Source organism: Lonchura striata, chromosome 13, assembly GCF_050655825.1.
Source record: "Lonchura striata isolate lonStrDom1 chromosome 13, ASM5065582v1, whole genome shotgun sequence".
NCBI lineage: Eukaryota > Metazoa > Chordata > Aves > Passeriformes > Estrildidae > Lonchura > Lonchura striata.
In genome coordinates this window covers 10,896,184-10,916,748 of record NC_140715.1, presented here as the reverse complement: position 1 = coordinate 10,916,748, position 20,565 = coordinate 10,896,184, and the positions used below count along the sequence as shown (strand labels likewise).

The following is a 20,565-nucleotide window of genomic DNA, read 5'->3' as shown; positions in this document are numbered from 1 at the left end:
CACATGTAAGTTAAAGCATGTTCAGGTTTTGTTTGCAGCGGAACCGCGCTGCTTCTATTGTTTTCTGAGCAGGAAAAAAAAAAAAGCAATGTTCAAAAAACCATTACAAGGCTGCCTTAAGAATGGTGTCAAGAATTCACAGCCATGTCAGCTGGGTCAGTGATCAAAATGAGCTTATCTATTACTACATATAGGGCTTTTAATACTTCAGCTGGCAATATGAAGTCAATGCTGCTGCAGAAAAGGAATTCCCAAGGTGGCTCTGTTTCGGTCATCAGGGAATCCTTTGCTGAGCTCCAATCCATAACACAACTCCAATCTCTCTGAAGGCAGAGTTGTACAGAGCAACTGGATGGGGCCCTGCGCAACTTCATCTCTTGGGTGACACCCTTCCCCATGGCCGACAGGATGGAATGAGAAGGTCTTTAAGGTCCTTTCTGACCCAAACTATACTGTGATTCTGGGATACTGTGACTCCAGTCAGGCAGGATCCATTTTTGCTTGGTACTGTGCAGGCTTCAGCTGTAAAGACAGCTGAAAACAACCACGTTTACTAAGGCAAATGGAAGCAATGAATTAAAGAGAATAAAGTAACAAGAATGGGAGAGGTATTTCTAGACATTGGCTTCATGCACAATTGAACAAAGGTTTAAGCCAGCCATGCTCTAGCACATCAAGAGGCCATGGAAGGCAGCATTTGGGGACAAGCACTGGAGTGGTGGGAGACTCATGTCTGGAGGCTGGACTATGCCTGTCCATCCTTCCCTGCATCTGTGGCAGTACAATCCCCTTTTTCGTCCCCATGGGGCACACAGAAATGCATTAAAAGCACCCCTGCAAAATGGGGATTTCTAGAACCCTGCTCAGCTCACTGACCTCCACAGTGCCCCACCAGTTTTTGCAGCCCCAGCCATGCTGGTGGCATGTCAGGGCTTGTGCAGGGTGATGCCACCAAAGTCTCAGTGACTACCACCAGGTTTGGTGGTGACACATGTGTGGTATGTGGCTTGCAGTGCTGGCACAGGTCCACTGCAGGACCAGATGTTGTTTGTGTTGAAGGGTGATGGCAAACTGTGACAGCAGCATCAGGAGGCTGGAGAGAGCTATGGGAGAAATACATGAGGGAAAAAAGTACATCAAGGAACAAAGATGTTCTTGAGGAATGGGTCTGTGAAAATTCTAACCTGGTGAAAAATGTTACTTATTCAAATTGAGTCAAAAATAACCACAGAGCCCAGACAGTTTTTGTAAAAGACAAGAAGTTTGCAAAACTCTGAAAATTCCCCATCAGCCCTAACAATTGTGGAAAAGGAATCTGGAATGGCAGCAATCACAGGAGACAGCGGCTGCCAGCACTGCTGAGTGATATTTACATCAATGTCCTGCCAACAATACCATTACTGGATTATCAGGGTGGATTAAGCCTTTAGCCAATTACCCCGACTGGTAAATTGTAGATTGTCTAGACTTTTTCATGTTCAACAATATGCATGAAGTTTCTCTTTATCACTACAGCATCACACGATGCTCCTGTGGGATGTAATCCTGTGCTTCCCCGGGAGGTTCAGGTGATTCGTGCCTGCAGCTCCAGATTGCCTTAGTGTGGCCCTGTGCACAGACAGATTTATTTCAGACAGGATTCTCATAAATTCAGAACGACTTCCAAATTTCTTGACTAGGAGATCAAAGAGGCAAGCATTTGCTTCATGCCATCTGGGGAGCTGCTCGACAGGGCAACGCAGTCTGGGGAGGGGGGAGGAGAAGGGAAAAAAGAAAGTCTTGGAGATTATGCCCTCAAAAACAAACTCAAATGCCACCCTCACATTAAAAAGCACTGGTTGGCAGTAACAATTAATTTCTTAACTGAAACCCGCCCAACTGTGTCCAAGTGTTTTAATTTGCCTATTGCTACAATATGCAAGGGAGCTGGCAGTAATGGATTTGCAATTAAAACTAAAACTGGCAAAGAAATCGCAAAGCTGGCAAAAGAGCTAATCTGCAAGCCATGATCACAAGATTACGAAGTGTTTATGAACATGCTAATTACTGAGCACATTGCTGAGAACGGCTTGGAGGAGAGAACACTGGGTTTGCGTGATCTAAATCCCTGGATCTGTACGGCCAGCGCAGTCGGTGTTCTACCTACTTCCCACAGCTCCCAGGAGCTGGGGAACTCGGGGAATTGCTGTGGTCCTGTGTGGAAGCAGGAACGGGGACAATGGACTGAGAGACAGAGGGCCCCTGTGCCCTCCTGCATCACAGGAGTGGAAGCACAGATGGCAATTGGCTCTCAAGCAGGTAAATGCCAGTGGTCACTGGGACTCAACTGGAATATGGAGACCATCCGTGTGAAATTAAAATCAGCCTGAATAAAATAGTGCCCTATTTACTTTCATCCTGCTATCTCTTGGCTTTATAAATAGTTATTCCAGCAGGTCCTGGTTATTGCCAGTTGCAGAGCACACGGCCCATGCTGCAACCTCTGAGAGCAAACATCTACTGCCATGGGCATGAAACCTTCACAAATTACCTGCAAGGGACAGGATGGGAAGGGAAAAGGGCTTAAAAAGTGATCAAACATCCGTGCAAATAGCTCATAACAGCAAGTGACAGTGGTCAGGGGCACCGTGAAGAGCAATTTTGAACCACAGGAGAGCATTTCAAGGAGAAAACAGAGTGGAAGAGCAGTCCCAGAATAAAGGGCTGCTGGGAAAACTGAGATTCTTTAATATATAGGATTAAGGATTGCCAGTATCCTCAGGGAGGAAATGCAAATGGGGTTCAGACCATTTTTTCCATAAAAATTAGGAATGAGAAAGAAGAGTCTTTGAAGTTCAACATGTTAGCAAATGAAAGCAACAGCAAAGGAGACACAAAGAGAAAGCAAGCCCTGGACGCCTGGAATTATGTCTTAAACACTTGGTACCGAAAGACAGAACCTGAGGTGATGAGGAGACTTCTCTTAATGCCATGCAGAGATCCCAGAAAATCTCTAGATTAGAAACTGCCTGAGAAAAAAAGCATTGCACAACCAAGGCAGGATGGAGTACAGCACCCGAATGGCTTCTTGTTTTATTCAACCAGACTGGGATGGGCGATGAGGCCGCGCAGAGCACAGCGAGGAAGATGTGATGGGTATGCCAGGCTGCTCTTGGGTGCGTGGAGCAAGGAACGGATTTCTGGATGGCTCTCTCTGCTCTATAAAATGGTGGCTGGAGTTGGCATAGAAGGAGCTGACAGACATCTATGGAGATGTCAGAAATGCAACAGTCACCTCTGCAGACATCTGCAGGGTTGGCTGCATTGACGGGCACCAACCATTCCCAGCACCCTCATGAAAGCCAGGCAGTCCAGGCTGCACCGAGGTGGTGAAGGACCAGGAGGACACTGTAAGGACACACAGCAATTGTCATTGCTGAGTCTGCGCGAGGATGGATGGTCTTTGGGATGACCCTTCAGAAGCAACAAGGGTCTCACTCAGATCTGGGAGCTGGCTGGGATGGGCACTTTGTATTTGGCTGATGGTCATTTCAACCTGTGTACTTGGGTAAGGCAATTACAGAGTGAGTTCAACCCATGGTTACTGCTGGCCGTGGAATGCCATGTGTCAGGAAATGGCATCCGACCATCGCTGATGCTGATTAGTGCTATGGAGCTAATTGGTGCTACGGAAAGGGTGGTTCAGGGGAGAAGTGCTTGGAAATTAATTTATCCATGCCTGCCTCTAATGCACTGTCAAGCAGTTAATGTATGTTCAGATGGGGTAACTGAGTGCAGCTTGGGAGTCCACGGCATAGAGTAGCTGGTGCATCAGGATAAAGCAGAGGTGGATCACACTGAGTCCATCAGACAATGAACACTGTGGCTCTACAGCTGCTTGCCCCTTCCTCAGAGTGAGATTTGTGTACTCTAAAAGTTAAAAATTACAACACAATCACAAAGTCTTCAGTTGTGCATTTTTTTCTTCTTTTAAAAATATATTTTAGAAATGTTTCCTAACGTCAAGAAATTTGGTTAACTCCTGTGTGCTTTTTATCCAGGACGTAAACCAGATTCTGCTTCAGCTGGGGTCTGCCATTCTGCCTCTTACAAGGAAAGCCCCAGATACAACTGTTGCCTATTTGAAGTCATCTACAAACCAGTTTAATAAAAGCTGACTGCATCTGCTTCCATGTTATTAGTTCTGCCCCAAAACTCTGTTCCTGGCAACACAATGTTCCACGCTAATGAGCCAAATCTTCCCCTCCCATGGCAGTACTCCTAAACCTCCACACCATTCAGTTCACAAAGTTACCACCCTGTTTTTCCCTCGGGGGAGGGAAGGATTGCAGCTGCAGAGGGGGTTCTTCAAATAATATGAAGGCCAAAGATCTGTGGGAAAATCTGCTCTCAGACAAATAGCACTTGGGGGCATCTGCAGAGAGAACCAGCCCCTCTTTACTTCTGTCTGGGTCCCACGTCCTTCTGGCAGCTGAGTTTTTTATGAACCAGGCTGCCATTAATCCCCTGCCAGTTCCTACACCCTACCATCCTCTGTGGGCAGACAGCACTGAGTGGGAGATAATGCTGCAGGGAAGTGGCATTGACTTCAGCTGGATTTTGTGGCCTCTTGGGAGAATTTCGACTCGGGGCAGATATTTCTCACCCGCACCTGCTGCAAAAAAGAGGAATTTGGTGCAGACCTGGGCAGCTTTTCTCAGCTCCTTTTCCAGTGGATTTTCACCCATTCTCGCCAATTTTCTTCCTGCAGCACTGAGCGTGAGATAAACAGCGATTCGAGGTTATCGCGCTGGAGTGATGCTGCCCAGATTAAAGGGAAATCAGATAACTCATTACCTAACTGAAACTTGCTGCTAGACTTTTAGAGAGGCGATAACATCTGAGAGCTGGAGGACTCTGCTGCCCTGGCAGACTCCCTGCAGCACCCCAGCTGAGTAGGGGGGGCTGCACCCCGGCTCTCCCACCTGGCTGCCTCTGCATCTGGGATGGGGAGGTACCAGGATGCAGAGATGCAGATGCCCAGGATACATATTCAGAGATGCCCAGGATGCAGAGACACAGAGATACCTGGCATACAGAGATGCAGAAATGCCCAGAGTACAAAGAAGTGAGGCAGAGCCCCAGCCACCACAAACACATGTGGTTTTACCCTCCACACACTCACACCTGGAGCCTCCAGTAAGGAAAATTTAGGCTTAGAAGTTGACATGGGTGCAATTGATGGCTTTCACATTCTACACATTATGTGCTTGCAAAAGCCGTCTTTGCCCTGTTGTGCTGAGTTTCCTCACGATTCTAAAAGTTGGACTGAACTCATCTGACCGCCTCCTCTCTTGCTTTCTGCTATAAACCTTTCTGCACCCCATGTGACAACAGCATCTCCCTGGAAAAGTTTTCATCTGCTTCAGATTTTGCCTCAAGCCATTAACTGACAAACTGGCAGCAAACTACTGTTAAATGATTTCCTAGAGATTACTGTTTAAGTAAAAAAGGTTCCAAGATAAATAGACTGATTCTTCATGACAAAGTGTTTGAATTATGCATCCAGAGGTTTGGTACATGTGTCTAAAAGCTACGCTGTGTGATCCTGGAGGTTGTTCTCATCACCATATTACAAGCGCGTAAATAAATGACATTTGTTCCTGGTTTAATAACAAGGATTTGTGTGTCATGTGTATTTCAGACAACAGGTTGGACCATGCCATCATCATTATCATCCAGCTGATGCCATTCTGTGAAATTATCATTTAAGCTGAGAAGGTGATTGGTTTTGAAAGCAAGATGCCAGCTGCCTTGAACAAATTGTGTTCTTAGGGCCACCTGCAACTTCCTAAAAGATTATGAAACTGCAAGTTGTTTTTATTTTGAAGTAAGTGGTCTTATAAGCAGCACAGCTTACTCTTTTAGGCTAGTCCCTCTCTGATCAGTTCTCTTCTGAAACATCCCCTCTTGCAGCAGCCTGTGTGGGATTTTATGTTTTGTTTCAGTATCGACATTGCCGTGTTCTCCAACATCGCTTACACATGAAATGATAAAGCTCCTAATGCTCCTGAGGGAAACTGAGTCACAGAAAAACAAGCTCCTCTGAGACTGGGAGCTGAAGCTGGGATAAAACCATGCTTCCTCTGCCGTGGCCATGCACGGCAGTTACAAGACTATCCGGTTCCTCTGCTATAAAACTTGGTAACATGCCTCACTTCTTACCTGATTTTGAGAACATCCTGTGTTAACACATAAACAACTGGTGCTACTCATGTCTGTTTATTTGGCTATTTACACCGTCTGCCACAGCACCTGGTGCTCTCTGGTAAGAGGATCACTCGGCTCCCATATCAAACGAGCTCCCGGGGCGCAGGCAGCAGAGGCAGCTCCTGCCCACGGAAACAGCAACGCGCCCACCCCACAGTCAGGCATTTACCACTGGTTTCAGCAGGAAATTTGGATAAGAGTGATGCTTTTGGATATGGGAGCTGATCTTTCAGGGATTCACTGCAGCCTGCCTCATTCATCCCTATGCGTTTATAAGCAGATCCATGCACTAGATCTGTACAAATAGTGTATCGCAATTTGAAAATGTTCTATTTTGTGAAGTTTGAATACATACATATATTTATATACTAGTTATGGCAAATAACTAACTCAGTAAATGGCAATAGCCAAACAATTAGCACTAACATATCAGGTAATTTTCTGTATTCTTGAGTCAAGAAATTAAATTTTCTCTACAACAGCTCTTGTATTCAAGTGCTGTCAGAAGACCCAGCCAGAAACATTTGGTGCTTTTACCTGAATTCTGCTCCTAGCAGAAAAACCTGAGCTCACCAAAATAGTAAAACACTGATGTTGCCATTTTCAGCCACCCAATTAATTATGGAAAAGAGAAAAGGGCTCAAGCATGATGCCAGCTTCAAACCAGAAACATAAAAACTTTTTAGCTTTTTCTAAACACCACCGTCTGTTGCATTATAAATAGCAGGATGCCAAAAGAAGCCAAAATTTCTCAGCCCTCAGTTGGAAAGAGATCCTTCAATTGCTGATGACTTCATGTAGAAATTAATGCATTTACACTATAAAACTATTGCCTTGTCAAGGTGTTCCCATGTCCCCTAGCCCAGCTGTTCTAGGGAGCTAAATTAGCAACAGCAAACCCACTTCCATGACGTCCCTTTACAGCATTTGATTCTTCAGAATAGTTAACAGCCTGCAAGAAGTCAACTGAGAAGGTAAAATCTGGCAAGCCTGTTTGCCCTGGAACAGGACCCTTGCCCAGGACAAGGGACAAGAGCTGCCCTGCAGTTAAAACAACCTGGAACATCTCCCTGGAAATCCCTTGGAGCTGCACTGCTGGGTGATTTGCGTCCTGCCCCACAATAACCAGAGCTACATCTGATTTGAATGAAACTTCAGACTTCATGATTTTCATGCCAACTATTTCAGAAGCAATGTCATTTTCTTCAACACCCTGTTATTTCACTTGCCATCTCCACAGATCCTGCTCCAGTTCCAGAAGCAAACTTATTTTGAGGATATAGACTGTTTCCAAGTGGTTTTAGGAGGGCCACACACTTAAAATCCAGGACAGGCTTAAACCACAGACTTCAGGAACCCTCAAGTGAAGGTGTGCATCTCCAGCACCGTAATATTACTTAGAAAAAATGCAAAACAAGAGATCAGCGCTGAAGATTCCAACGTTTTTCAGAAAATTATCCCTATAGTAATGTTTCAAACAAATACATGAAAACTGAAACACAACAGCAATAAAACCAAATCTGATGAGCTCTTCAAAAAGATCTCGAGCGATATCAGCTGGCAGGACTCTGTTGTCTATCCCAGAGCTACGGCAGCTGATCCCAGCCAGGGCTTTGCTGTGAACACACCGAAGGCAGGAGGCTGCAGCCTTTCATATTCCAAAACAAAAGCCAAGTTCTGATTGCTGGGACAAGGAAGAAGTTTTTGTTATGGATACATTACTGTGTAATTACTGCAGATTTCATTTACTTTCTTTTGAATACTACACCAGATACAACGGCTGTACAGATGTGGAAGCTTCAAGTGTTGTTATCTAATGCTCTAGGTTTACATTTTAACAGTTAGTTCCCCAAAACACCAGGGATATGTGTGCCTATTGCAGGAAAAAAAACATGTATTTCCCTGCTGGGAGACAGGGAAATACAACTGATATTGCCAACCACTGTCAAACTGATAGCAAGGAATGAGTTTTCCATAAAATCTAAAAAAATTTAAAAAAACATTTCTTCAATTAGAAAAATGGGAATAAAATCAGAAATAAATGCCGCTGGGTAAAGGACTATGGATGAGATGTAAAATTCCATAAAGCATAAATGTTGCTAATATTCAAAAGTCAAAGCTTTCTGTGTGTGTGCATGCATAGAGATGTCAACACAACTACTTCATGATCACTGAAATTGCTACTTGCCTGCATTGTCTCTGAATGGCTATTTTTAGGACCTGGCCTTTCATGTGGTATAATGATGTGGATTTTACAAGAGCATTTATAATGTGTTTCATATGGTGTACAGTCCCAGAGAAATTGCTTTGTATCAGAGAAAGTAAAAAAAAAAAAGGGTTGGATGTTTATTTGATTTTTCTAAAATTTTATTTCTTATTTTATGTTATTGCTTCTGGTTTCAATTTTGGGTTAATATGCATACTTAATTTTTCTATTTATTTAATTTATCTAAGCACTCCAAGGAATACTCAGCACAGCATGATGCAATCTTGCAAAACATCACTTGGATTTCTAAATCCATATATTTTTTTGGATGGTGAGATTCCAAATCTGGCAATGCCACAATCTTTAAGCTATAGCAAGAAGCCAAAGCTCAAAGGCCAGCTTTTGACCTGTGTTTTGTGGTGTCAGGGGTTGTGCTGTGTCTCCCACTGAGAATCCAAAGACAGCAACTCCTCCTCACTATCCGGACTCCCACACCAGTAATTCCAGGGCAGTAACATGTAACAAGAATCACCTCATCAGCTTCTCCATGCTAGAACAACAAATTTTCATGTGGTATATCTTACAATGGTTTATTTCCTAAACACGAAAGCAATCTCCGCCATGCCATCTCCTCAGTGTCAGAATAAAAATGCCACATTTCTGACCCTTTCTCAGCATTTTGCTGCAGAGTCTCTTCCCAATGACTCAAAAAGTTTCTTCCCAAGTGATAGCCCCCTTGCAGCCAGTCAAACACATTTTATGACCTTGAGATTTCACATATTACTTTTGTGTAGGTCCCATCAGAGCAGAACCTCAGTTTACACTCATCTACACCACTCCTCAGAGCAAACTACAGCAGAAAACAAATTCAACACAGAGCAGACAAGCTGAAACACTTAAAAAAAAAAAGAAAAAGAAAAAGAAAAAGAAGTCTTATTTTGGTCAGTCTGTGATTACTATGTAGCTCCACAAGGCAGACGTGTATTTTGTATATGACAGTTCCAGATTTTTGAATGGAACAAAGGAGATACTGTTGAGACTTTTTTTGCCTATCATTTAATCAAATGCAAAGTTGTTATAACCAGAGGGGAAAAGTGCTCTAGATTCTAGTATCCAGTTTTACTTTGGTTTCAAAAACTTACCACAGCATTGTTGAGTTTATTGTTTTCTTTCACAAAATACTAATTTCGGGACCCTGTGAAACACAATGAAGCAGATTCTTCTCATGGCAGCTGAGCTGTGTTTAGCACAGAGGTGGTGAACGGGAGAGGAGCAGTGGTTTAAAGCCACTTTGGTGACCTCTCGCCCAGCACCTCCAGCCAGCAGGATGCCCTGGATGGGGACAGCCAATTTCATCACGTTCTGGTAACCCTTTTACTGACCAAGTGTCCTACTTTCTCCATGAAGCCACTTCACAGAGGAGGTGGTGGTGGAAGAGCTTATCATTGGGAATGGTCATAAACAGGATGTCCAGAGAAAGGCAATGGAGCTGATGAAAAGTCTGGAGCACAAGTCTGATAAGGAACAGCTGAGGGACATGGAAGGGATCAGCCTGGAGAAAAGGATGCTCAGGGGGGAGCTCCTTGCTGTCTAAAACTACCTGAAAGGAGGGTAGAGCCAAGTGTGGAGGGGCTTCAGTCTTTTCTCCCAAGTAAGAGGCAACAGGATGAGGCAATGGCCTCAAATTGCACCAGAGGGACATTCAAATTGGATGGTAGGGAAAATTTCTTCACTGAAGAAGCTGACAAGCCCTGGCATAGGCTGTTCAGGAAGTGGTGGAGTCACTATTCCTGAAGAGATTTATAAGATGTGTAGATGTGGTACTTGGGGACGTGTTTTAGTGGTAGCCTTGTCAGTGCTGGGTTAAAGACTGGACTCAATGACCTTAGAGGGCTTTTCCAGCACAAATGACTTTATGATCCTAAATTATAAAGACTCATAGGCAAAAACCAGTGACAGAGCAGTGCTAAGTTGCTCTTTAAGGAGGTGAAGGTAAGAGCTCTTTGTCCAAGATAACCCACCAAGAAAAAGCCACCAGCATGTGCTGAACTGGCAGTCTCATGGTAAGAACAAGACCATGGTTGATGTTCGCAGAGGGTTTGGTCCAGACTTTGCAGTTTCTTTGGACATTCACCCCATGAAATGCACACACTGCCTGGGGCCTGGAGAGAGCTGTGCCCTCTCGGACAGACCACTGGACAAGCCAGCAGACAGAACAGGCACCTGGTGTTTACTGATTCAGCTGGATTAAAGCTGGAAACTAGGAAGTGAACAGCTCTGTATCCTGTATCCAACCCTCTGAGTCACCTGTTTGCCTACCAAACCTTTGTTTCATCCTCCAGACACAGAGCCTAATGAGCAAGTATCTTGTTATAGCCTTTATTTTTTAAAGAGAGATTTTTAAAAAGAGAGATTCAAAGCGCAGCAATGAAAGAGCCTAGAGGGGGGACTCACACATCCCTGCTTGGCACCAGCCTGGGATTCGACCAGGCTGAGAAGCTTTCCCTGCTGCAGTGGCTCCGCAAAAGGTTCAGGAAGCGACTTGTACTTACTCTCTTATTGCTGTGCCCTCCACCCACCATTGGTAAATGATGAGGTAAGAGCATGTGTACATCAGGCTGGCAGAGATGCTGACAAAAGCCATCTCCTGGCTCCCCGAGCAGTGAGGTGGAATGGCAAAGGCATGGGAAACCAAGGGCTGTGAGCAACCTGGAAGAGTGGCTGAGGTTTGGAATGTGATGATCTTTAAGGTCCCTTCCAACTCAAACGATTTTCTGTTTCTATGAAATGAGCACCAAACAGGAAAAGGACCTGCAGCAGCTGTGGCCAAAGACTCGGAGGGATGGGATAAAGAAAAGCTCCCACAGTGGCCATGCCTTCAAGAAGGCAGTTTTGACACCTAGTCCCTGTTCAAATCAATGGAACAGACAAGGGAAGGTAATCCTTGAGGATTTGTTGAGGAAATTGTGGCTTACACATGGTGTAGGAGATTTTAGTAGGTGAAGAGCAGCACGTGTCTGACTATTATTCACCCAAATCCACTCTGTCCAGCTCGGCCTCCCTGCCAGAGTAATGATGTTCACCAAGTGCTCAGGTCCTTCCTCACCTTCTCTGTGGTGAATTGGCAAGGGGGCTCAAAGGCCAACCCATAGGAAACAAAGACTAAATTTGGTCTTGATGAATCACGGCCAAAAGGCAGATAAAGAACTGCAGATGTGAAGTTAATGGCAAGCTGTAGATGCTTCCTCAAAACTGTTGATGTTTCTCACACTAGGCTCTGCTCTGCCCATAACCACCATGCCATGCACGCACAGACACACACAGTCCACATCAGATTGCCATCTTAGGTGTGCAGCTCACACCAACCCATATCCCAAAATCCTGCTTCCCTTGCAGATCACGCTACAGATAGAGAGGGTTCAGCCTGTGATTAGGATCTGGCCCTGTGCAGAAGATCTCTGACAATAGGCAGGAGAGTCATCCCTCCGGAGCCAGCAATGTCTGTTTAGTCACAGGAACACACGCCGTGTTACTGGACTGGGTACCTCGCCAGAGCAAATGCCAGCACACCCCACTGCATGGATTAGCAGGGTTTTTATCCCAGTGCAGGAATTTAATGGTGCAAATAGAGTCATGGCATGAGAGGGACCACAAGCTGTGAGGAAACACACGAGTGAGCACATTGCAGAGCTCCTCCTGCTCCCCCTTCTCTCAATTACAGCTTTGGATACCAGACCAGCTCTGCACTTTTCATCTTGGACATGCCATGTGCCACTCAAACCCAAATCACTTTGTTCTTTACAGCTAAAATTTCAAAACCACTAATTATTAACATAGATGAGCTTCGGGAACTCAATGTTGTTTTTGCTTTTCTCTCTAGATTCTCAACTGGTCAAGCCCATAAAATTTCACACACAGCAATGGTTGGAAGTTTGCAGTAACAGTGCCTTTACCATACATAGCTCATAGCAACTCCCTGCCAACAAAGCATCCCATGCCTGGGAAGCCAGTTCCAGGGTAGCCTGTGAAGGAATCCCAGTGGGAGAGCCGATATTGTTGAACTGTCTGGATCACGTGCACACTTGTTCACATGCACAGATTTACATAAAACTTGCTTTTGTTTTCCTATGACATTTTGCTTTCTCTTTTTTTCATTCCAAACAATTTAAAAAATAAGGTTATATTAGACCACACACATCCAGTGCTGTATCATGTCGCTGCTTCTTAAGCAGAATGCTCTAATTTATTTCAAAGGGAAGTTCTGCTTCAAAATTGAGGGTGTGATATGCACTCAGAAATTAACACAAGAATTTTCCTTGGGGGAAACCAAGACTGAATCAGACATGCAATAAATGACCTCGTAAGCCCTGTGCCTTGGTACATCCACCTATCCAAAACTGTGCTTTAACATAAAACATTATTTTCAATATTCTCTTATTTCAAGCTAGGTAGAAGAGCTGAAAGAAGTGGATTTGCTTTGGTCAGGAGGAAACAAATTACTCATCTGTCTGTCTGCCAGGAGGTCCATCAGCAGCACCTCACTCCTAACGCTGTGAGCCGGGAATGCAACAACTCATGGGGACAGGGAACCATCCTGGTGAGGTCCTGCAGTGTGAGCCCTGCTGCCAGGGAACCTGGCTGGGATGCTGCTCTCCCACAGCAGCAGGCACTGCTGGGAACACACAGAGCTCCTGCTGGCTCCCAGCTGCCTTCCTTCCTCCCTCCACACACAGCATCTGGAGAGGGAGGCAGCAGCCCTCTCACAGCGACAAATCCCCATCGCACGGTGACTCCGGGGAGTTTTCCCACTGGTTTCAACAAGAACCCAACACAGGAAAAAGCAATCGTAAACTATTGCCCTGACAGTGCAAGTCAGGACAGAGAGGCAGAGAAACAGCTGAGCTGCAGATTTCCTGCTGTGGGGGCCACAGTCTCCTCCTGCAGAGGGATGGAGCAGCCTTGGGGAAGGGGATGCAGCAGAAGCAGCCGTGTCCTGCACCTCAGCTGCTGCTGCTTCAGCTTCTGTCCAGTGAAGAGCAGCCCTAGACTGTAGCTCCATGCTTTTTTGATCTCGTGTTAGACATTTGGGCCCTGTGGCCCTAGGCCAGCAGTAACTGCACTTTCATCTTGCCCTGCCCAAGGGGACATTTCATACCCTCTGAACAAGCTCAAGGAGCACAGTGGACCACAGGGACCAGGCTCTGAAAAGCCACATTATTTGTGAGTCCTGCTGTCTTCTTTGGGGACTTCAGCTGTGCAGCGCTTGGGGAGGTACCCCCATTCTTCTGCTCCCATGTAAGCTCTGGTTTGACAACTTAGTAATTAAGAAAATGAGGTAGTGTCTGTTTTCCAAAGAAAAAGAGGCTCTTGAACTTCTGTTTCTCACACAGACAGAAAGTCCAGTGCCTCAGCTTTACATGCAGAACATTTTAATTCTGCCTTTACACTCCTCAGACACTCACCAAACACATCTACAGTACACCGAAGGTGTGAGGAGCTCCTCTCAAATCTCTCCCATCAATGGGAGCAGGGAGACCTCGTGCCCTATATACAGGGCAGCATGGCTCATTCTCCTATTTTATAAACCTATTTACAGAAAGAACTTAAAGGAACTAACAAGAGCTCCTTTTACCATTTAACTACCACATAGTACAAGATATAACAATGTTCAGAAAACCCCCTCGGGTCTAAACTCAATTATACAACTGTAGCAAGAAAAATATTTTAATCTGATCAAAGTGTTAACATGTTTGACCATGTCTGACCTCTAATGTTTGTAACCACCTAAAAGGCTGCTTCTCTTACTAAGGATGTACCTTAATTTGATTTAAAGTCATTTGTACTATTTAAAAAAGGATATAGTTTTATGATTTTATATTTAATTTAGAAAAACAGTTCCTCAAATTGTTCATATTCTTTGGAAGTTTCTTAAAGATTTTTAACCCGTAAGTCCTATATATTTCACTCGGGGAAAAGCTGGACCTTGCAGAAGATGGGATAAAGTGGAGCTTTGAAAAACCACTCACACAACCTGAGAGCCAGGTGAGAGATGGCTCTCCTGGGGCTTGCAGAGTGACAGGATTTCAGATGCACACACAGGCTATGCCAGATGTTCTTCAACACCCCTGACTGAGTGTGCCCTCCCCAGCCTGGCAGCTGATGAGGTTCACAGCTCCCAGAACAAGGGACACCCGGGCTCAGCCCTCTGCCTTGTCCTCAGCTCCAGAACTGCCTTCACCCTGCCCACGCCCCCAGCGACAGCTCCACTGCCAGTCCAGGAAACCTGTGCCTGCCCAAACCAGCAGCACTCCAGCTGAATCATCCCACACTGGCATTTGCCACCTTCAGCCAAGGAGGGCCACCCTGCTGCAGGGAGCTCCTGCCACCCTCTCTGCTGCCAGCCCTCCAGGGAGCATCAGCTGGGCTCAGCCCGGCTGCTGATGGCAGGGACCCAGCCACCTCCAGAGCATCACTCTGGAGCAGCAGCAGAGCACATGAATAACATGGATGGGTGTGTTTTGGTAAAAAGAGGCAATTTTGGTTGGGAGATGTGGGGACCTGAGCAGGATGCTCGGGTGAGCAGCATAACAGTTAGTGGCTACAAACACCTTGAGGGAAACAAAGCAAAAGTGGTGCTGCTGACAAAATCAGAAAGAAAATAGGAAAGCAGCACCCCGATACTTCTGGTAGCAACACACCCAGCCAGGCAGGTGCTGGAGCCAGTCCAGAGCCACTTGCAGCTCCCTCACAGGGTTCATGGGGAGCCCACTGAAAAAAATGTGGTTTTACAAAGCGTTGCAGAGCAGGGGCTCAGCCCCAGCCTCGATGCCGGCTGCTCTGAATCTTTCAGGGAGTTATACTTTGTTTTCAATCAGGTAAATTACTGTTTTCAATGTAAAGCCCTGACAGTTTGCCAAAGCACTCCTGATTTAATTTTTTAATTGATTTTTTTTTTAAGATTCTAAAATTAATCCTACTTGCAAACAACTGTTTCCAGGAAGCCTCATTAACCAAAATACAATCTCCACTATCAAGTGCACGCATGACTGTGATACGTAATCCTATTCACTCACACAGCTCTCCTCCCTGACTCTACTTGTGCTAAAGTGTTAATTAAACACACTTTTATGGATGGTTAACTATCTGCAATCTTCGGTCACAGATCTGACCTCCTCGATTATTGGAAGCAACCACCAGATTATAGCCCACACTTTATATAATGTACACAGCAGCAATAAATCTATATGAGAGTAATCCATAATTTATCATTATAATCCTTGCACAGTCAATAGAAATGTAAGACAAAATCGCCCAGAATAATATATTGAAATAGTTATTGTAGTAAGTTGAAAAAAAAACGCAAGTCCAGCCTCCATGAGGAAGAAATCTTCCCCTGTCTGCCAGGTTTTTAACTAAAAACATTAAATCAGCTCTTCATAAACCACAGCAGAATTCAAACAGGCCTAAAGGAAGCAGTTTGAGGTACTGGATGATTTTGATGGCTCTCAAGGGGATGGGATCTTTCCTTCTCTGCTGCTTGTATCTTCTCCCCTTTGAGTTCTGCACAGTCCATTTGCTCCTGTCTGCTGCTCTGACAGCAACTGCTTGGATTTTATTCTGTTATCAAGGGAAAAGGTGATTCCAAAACCACAATCCACTTTATAGCCTAGCTGCTGATAAATAGGCTATTGCACTTTGCTGCCCATCTAGAAGAGTTTAAGATTAAAATAAATACTCCACCATAGCAAAAAGATGCTGGACAAATATCACTCTGGATTTACCCAAATTCTATCTCAGGGAGCAAGTTAAGTGTGTTTACATAACAGGAATTTAAAAACATTTAAAGTTTATCAGGAAGAGAGCAGCTTAATATTTTGGTGAATGAGGGGGATACATGGTACCTGGATAAGGTGGGAAGCATCAGAAGAAATGCTTCTTTGGATTACAACAACATAAGTGTGCCCTGCCCTGCAAACAAATCTGTTCTTGATGCAAACTGAAGGAAGACATAAAAATTTAGGGATTGATCCTTGATATCTGCAAACTTCAGCGAAGTTCCATCAGTCTGCAGCCAGGAAAACTAAATCTCCTAGGAAAAGATGTGGGGGTACAGGCAGGGACCTGTCTCCTGCTACCCAGGCCAGCTGGGTCAGGTGTGAGGGCACAGCACTGATTTCCACAAATAATTCTAAGTTTCATACTCCACAATCCGTCCAGTTTTCATAACGTCAATTTGACATCCTACCCCTCTTGTGAACAAATAACTGGAACTAAGGACAGGTTTACATATTCTTTTAAACTTCATCCCTTTAAAGGTTAAAACCTGAAATAAACCAAATTACATTCTGTCCTCACTTGCTGATGGCTACTGCGGAACAATGTCTGAAACAAACGCAGCAGTGCTGGCTCCCAGGAGCGACACCAGCATCGACTGTCTGCTGCAGTGTCAGGGCATTATTTTCTGAAGTTCTGATCTAGATGGTGATGGAAAAAACCAGCTTTTGTAAAGAAGACTTTAGTTTAATCATTCAGACAGCAAAACTTAGAAATATGAGAACATACAGAATTACTAAAGCTGATTTAAACTGAGAGGGAAAAACTTTCCAGGAGAAAGATGGGAACAGTCCTCCAGCAGCACAAAACCTTTTCCTAAAAACCTCTAGTGCCATTTTAGAAGCCTAAGATCCATTTTCTGGGCCACCATGCACAACAGAGCCCTAACACACAAGCTCAGCTGTGGGACATATCCCTGAACACAAACACAAAGACCAGGAGCTGCTCCCTCCAAAGCCAATGACCCAAAAAAATGAAGGGACACTTTTCCATGAGATATAAGGATTTGACTCCTGGAAGAGTAAAGCCAAACCTAGAGGATGAGGAGACTGGAAAAGCAGCTCCTCCAGCAAACTCAGAGCGAAGCAGGCGCTTCCTGACAAGCATCTCCTCTCCCTTCCCACTGCTTTTCCTTTTGGCTTGGACAGAAATGTCCAGCTATTTCAGAAACTGGGCTCGAATTTGTCAGGAAAAAACATGTGTAGGTGCCTGCACAATACCTGCAACATACTTCAGCAGTGAAAGAGGCCACGAAACTTCTCCATAAGGAGAGGAGGAACTCACCAGAGGTGACATAGATCCATTGGGCAGATACGGATCTGAGAGCATCAGGAAAGGGTAACCAGAATAGGCAGATCCTTTATACATCCCTGGGTCCTGATGTTTCATACCTGCTGAAATCAATGTTCCCTGTCAAAACTTGTCTTATGACAGGTGACTCCTCTGCCTGTCGGGGTCCCGAAGAGGTTACAGCATCTTGTGGGAATCTTTTTGTCCCATACTCCTCAGAGAAGATGCTGGGGAGTGCCAGGGTCCCCCATGGGTGCAGACTCCCACAGTGTGGGGACGCTGGGAAACCTCGGTGCTGTCAGGAGTAGCTTTCCCGCTGGGGGCTGTGGTGACCAGGCTAGCATCCCTCACTCCCAGGGGTGTCAGGGCGATGGGCTGGGGAACCGGGGGGGGTTACACTGGGGAGGACCAGCAGGAACCGGGAACGAGGAGAGGGGGACACACGGAAACACGCGGAGGTTGCTGTGACTAACCATCATCCATGTGGTCCGGGAGCTTCTCCTGGTACACCCTCTGCGGATCCTGCACTCGCCGGAGGGCCTGCACGGGGAGGAGAGAGAGGGGCAGCGCGGGGGCGTGGGGCGGGGGCCGCGGCGGGGCGGGGGGCGCCGAGCGGGGCCGGTCCGGCTCACCTCGGCATCGGCGGCGGCGGCGGCCGGGCTGCCGCTGCCTTCGGACTCGTTCACCAGCGAGGACTTGAGGTCGGCCAGGTCGCGCTCGGTGAAGGCGTTCTCGGGGATCTTCTCCTCCTGCTCGCCCTCGTCCTTGAAGGCCAGCATCTCGTCCGTGGCGCCCAGGTCGTCCCCGCCGCCGCTGCCCAGCTGCGGCATTTTCCTCCCGCCGCTCCCTCCCCGCCGCGCAGCAACTTTCCCGGCGAGTATTGTTCTCCCGGATCAAGCCCTTCGCAATTATTATTTTTTTCTCTCCCTCAATTATTTTTTTCCCTCCTCTTAAAAAAAAAAAAAATTAAAAATAAAAAATAGCTCCCTCTTGAATTTTTCTTTTTAAAGTTTTTTCCTCCTTTCCTTTTAACTTTCAAACTTTTTTTCCCCTTTAATTTTGCTCCCCCTTTCCAAATTCCCCTTAAATCCTTCCTTTAAAAAAAGAAAAAAAAAAATTAGAATTGCTTTTCCCTCGTCACTCTTTTCTTTTCCACCCCCCCTTCTCCCCTCCCCGCTCCGGCGGCTCGCGGGGGGCTCGGCAGGCTGCGGGCGGGCAGGCGTCGCGGGATGCCGGGCTCCACGGGCCCCCCCGTGCCGCCGCCGCCCCCCCGCCCTCCGAGCCCCGGGAAGTTTGGCTGGAGCAGCGGGCGCCGGCGGCTGGCGGAGCACGGAGCGCCCGGTCCGACTGCGAGCGCGGCGGCGCGGCGGGCGAGCGCTGCGACATCAAAGCGGCCGCGGGTGATTGGCAGCGCCGGGGCGGGGCCGGGGGCGGGCACACGCGGGACACACGCACACACAGGCACCGGCAGAGGCGCGCACACGCCCACGAGCACGCAGGGGCACACACGGACGCGCACACCGACACCAAGTCCCTGCAGTAAAGGCACGGCCAGCCCGTCCCCACGACCGCGCCACGGCGGGGTGACCCCCTCCCTGCCCGGCTGTGGGGGTGCGGATGGGCAGCATCGAGCGCTTGGTGCAGCCCCGGGTGTGTGTGCACATCTGTGACACACACGGGTATGCACACGCATCTGTGCTCGCACATCTGCGCACACACCTGTGCCTACCTGTGTGCGCACATGCCTGTACACACGGACGTGCCTGCACGCACATCTGAGCGCACACGCACACGGCCCACGCACATCCGTGCCCATCCACGTTCCTGCGCACGCAGCGTGGCACAAGCTCGCCTGCAGCCACTCCTGCATGCCCACAGCTGGGCACACACCCGCACACATCGGTGCGTCCTCACACACACAGCTGCAGGCACACATCTCACACACATGAGATGTACACACACATCAGCACGTGTTGGGGTCTGCACGGCCCCGCACACGACTCTGCAGGGGTGTGCGTACAGCTACACACACACCTGAGTACGCGCACAGCTGCACATCTGGCACATCTGCCACACACGAGCACTCACACAACAGCACACGGCAGTGGGATCCACACACAGCCCCACACACCACAAAAGAACACGTAACTGCACACATCAGCACACACAGCTACACATCTGGCAGGCACAGGCGCCCACACACACACAAACACACCTGCATGCTCACATGCACCCATGAATCTACAAGCACAGGTCAGCAGCACACAACTAAACATAGAGGACAGAAGGCCAGACATGGTACTGCTGGCACACATCAGTGCACATGTGTGCACTCAGACACATCAGCTCACATGAGAACACACTAACACGTGTGCGTGGACACACTGAGACATCAGGATGTGTGTGTGCGCACAGAGAGACACGCACGAGCAGACACGTGTGTACACACTGAGACATCAGGGTGTGTGTGCACAGAGAGACATGCACAAGCAGACACGTGTGTACACACTGAGGCATCAGGATGTGTATGTGTGCACAGAGAGACACGCACAAGCAGACACGTGTGTACACACTGAGGCATCAGGACGTGTGTGTGCACAGAGACACGCATGAGCAGACATGTGTGTACACACTGAGGTATCAGGACATGTGTATGTGCGCACACAGACACACCTCAGCACACATGTGTGCGCTGAAACTCGTCGGGGTGCGTGTACAAACACACACTGCAACGCCGGGACTGGTGTGTGTGTGCAGACAGACGTGCACACCCACACCCACACCGAGACACATCAGGGCACGTGTGTCTGAGCACAGGCACACACAGCACACGCGTGTACCCCCGCACACGCACACACAGGCCCACAGCAGCTGCCCATCCCCGGCTGTGGGTGCAGACACAGCCGTGCCACACGTGGGTGCCCCCGGCCACCCGCGGTGCCACCCGGGCACGGGCGGCGCTCCGCCACCGCGCCCTCGGCCCCTTC

General features: G+C 47.2%; 1 protein-coding gene across 4 annotated transcripts in view; it reads right to left on the bottom strand.

Annotated features, from left to right (window-relative positions):
* Positions 1-18,555, bottom strand: part of TCF7 (transcription factor 7) — a 68,239-nt gene extending 49,684 nt beyond the window's left edge. For 2 of the 4 annotated variants that reach the window (XM_021549522.3, XM_085591252.1), the window contains exons 1-3: positions 18,211-18,555; positions 18,052-18,118; positions 17,573-17,682 (exon numbers count right to left, since the gene is read on the bottom strand). In XM_021549522.3, coding sequence (XP_021405197.1) covers positions 17,573-17,682; positions 18,052-18,118; positions 18,211-18,408 — 375 coding nt within the window. In that variant the 5' untranslated portion in view covers positions 18,409-18,555. The remainder of the gene's footprint in view (positions 1-17,572; positions 17,683-18,051; positions 18,119-18,210) is intronic. The other 2 variants (XM_021549523.3, XM_085591253.1) reach the window with 1 other exon arrangement.
* Between the last annotated feature and the right edge of the window lie 2,010 nt (positions 18,556-20,565).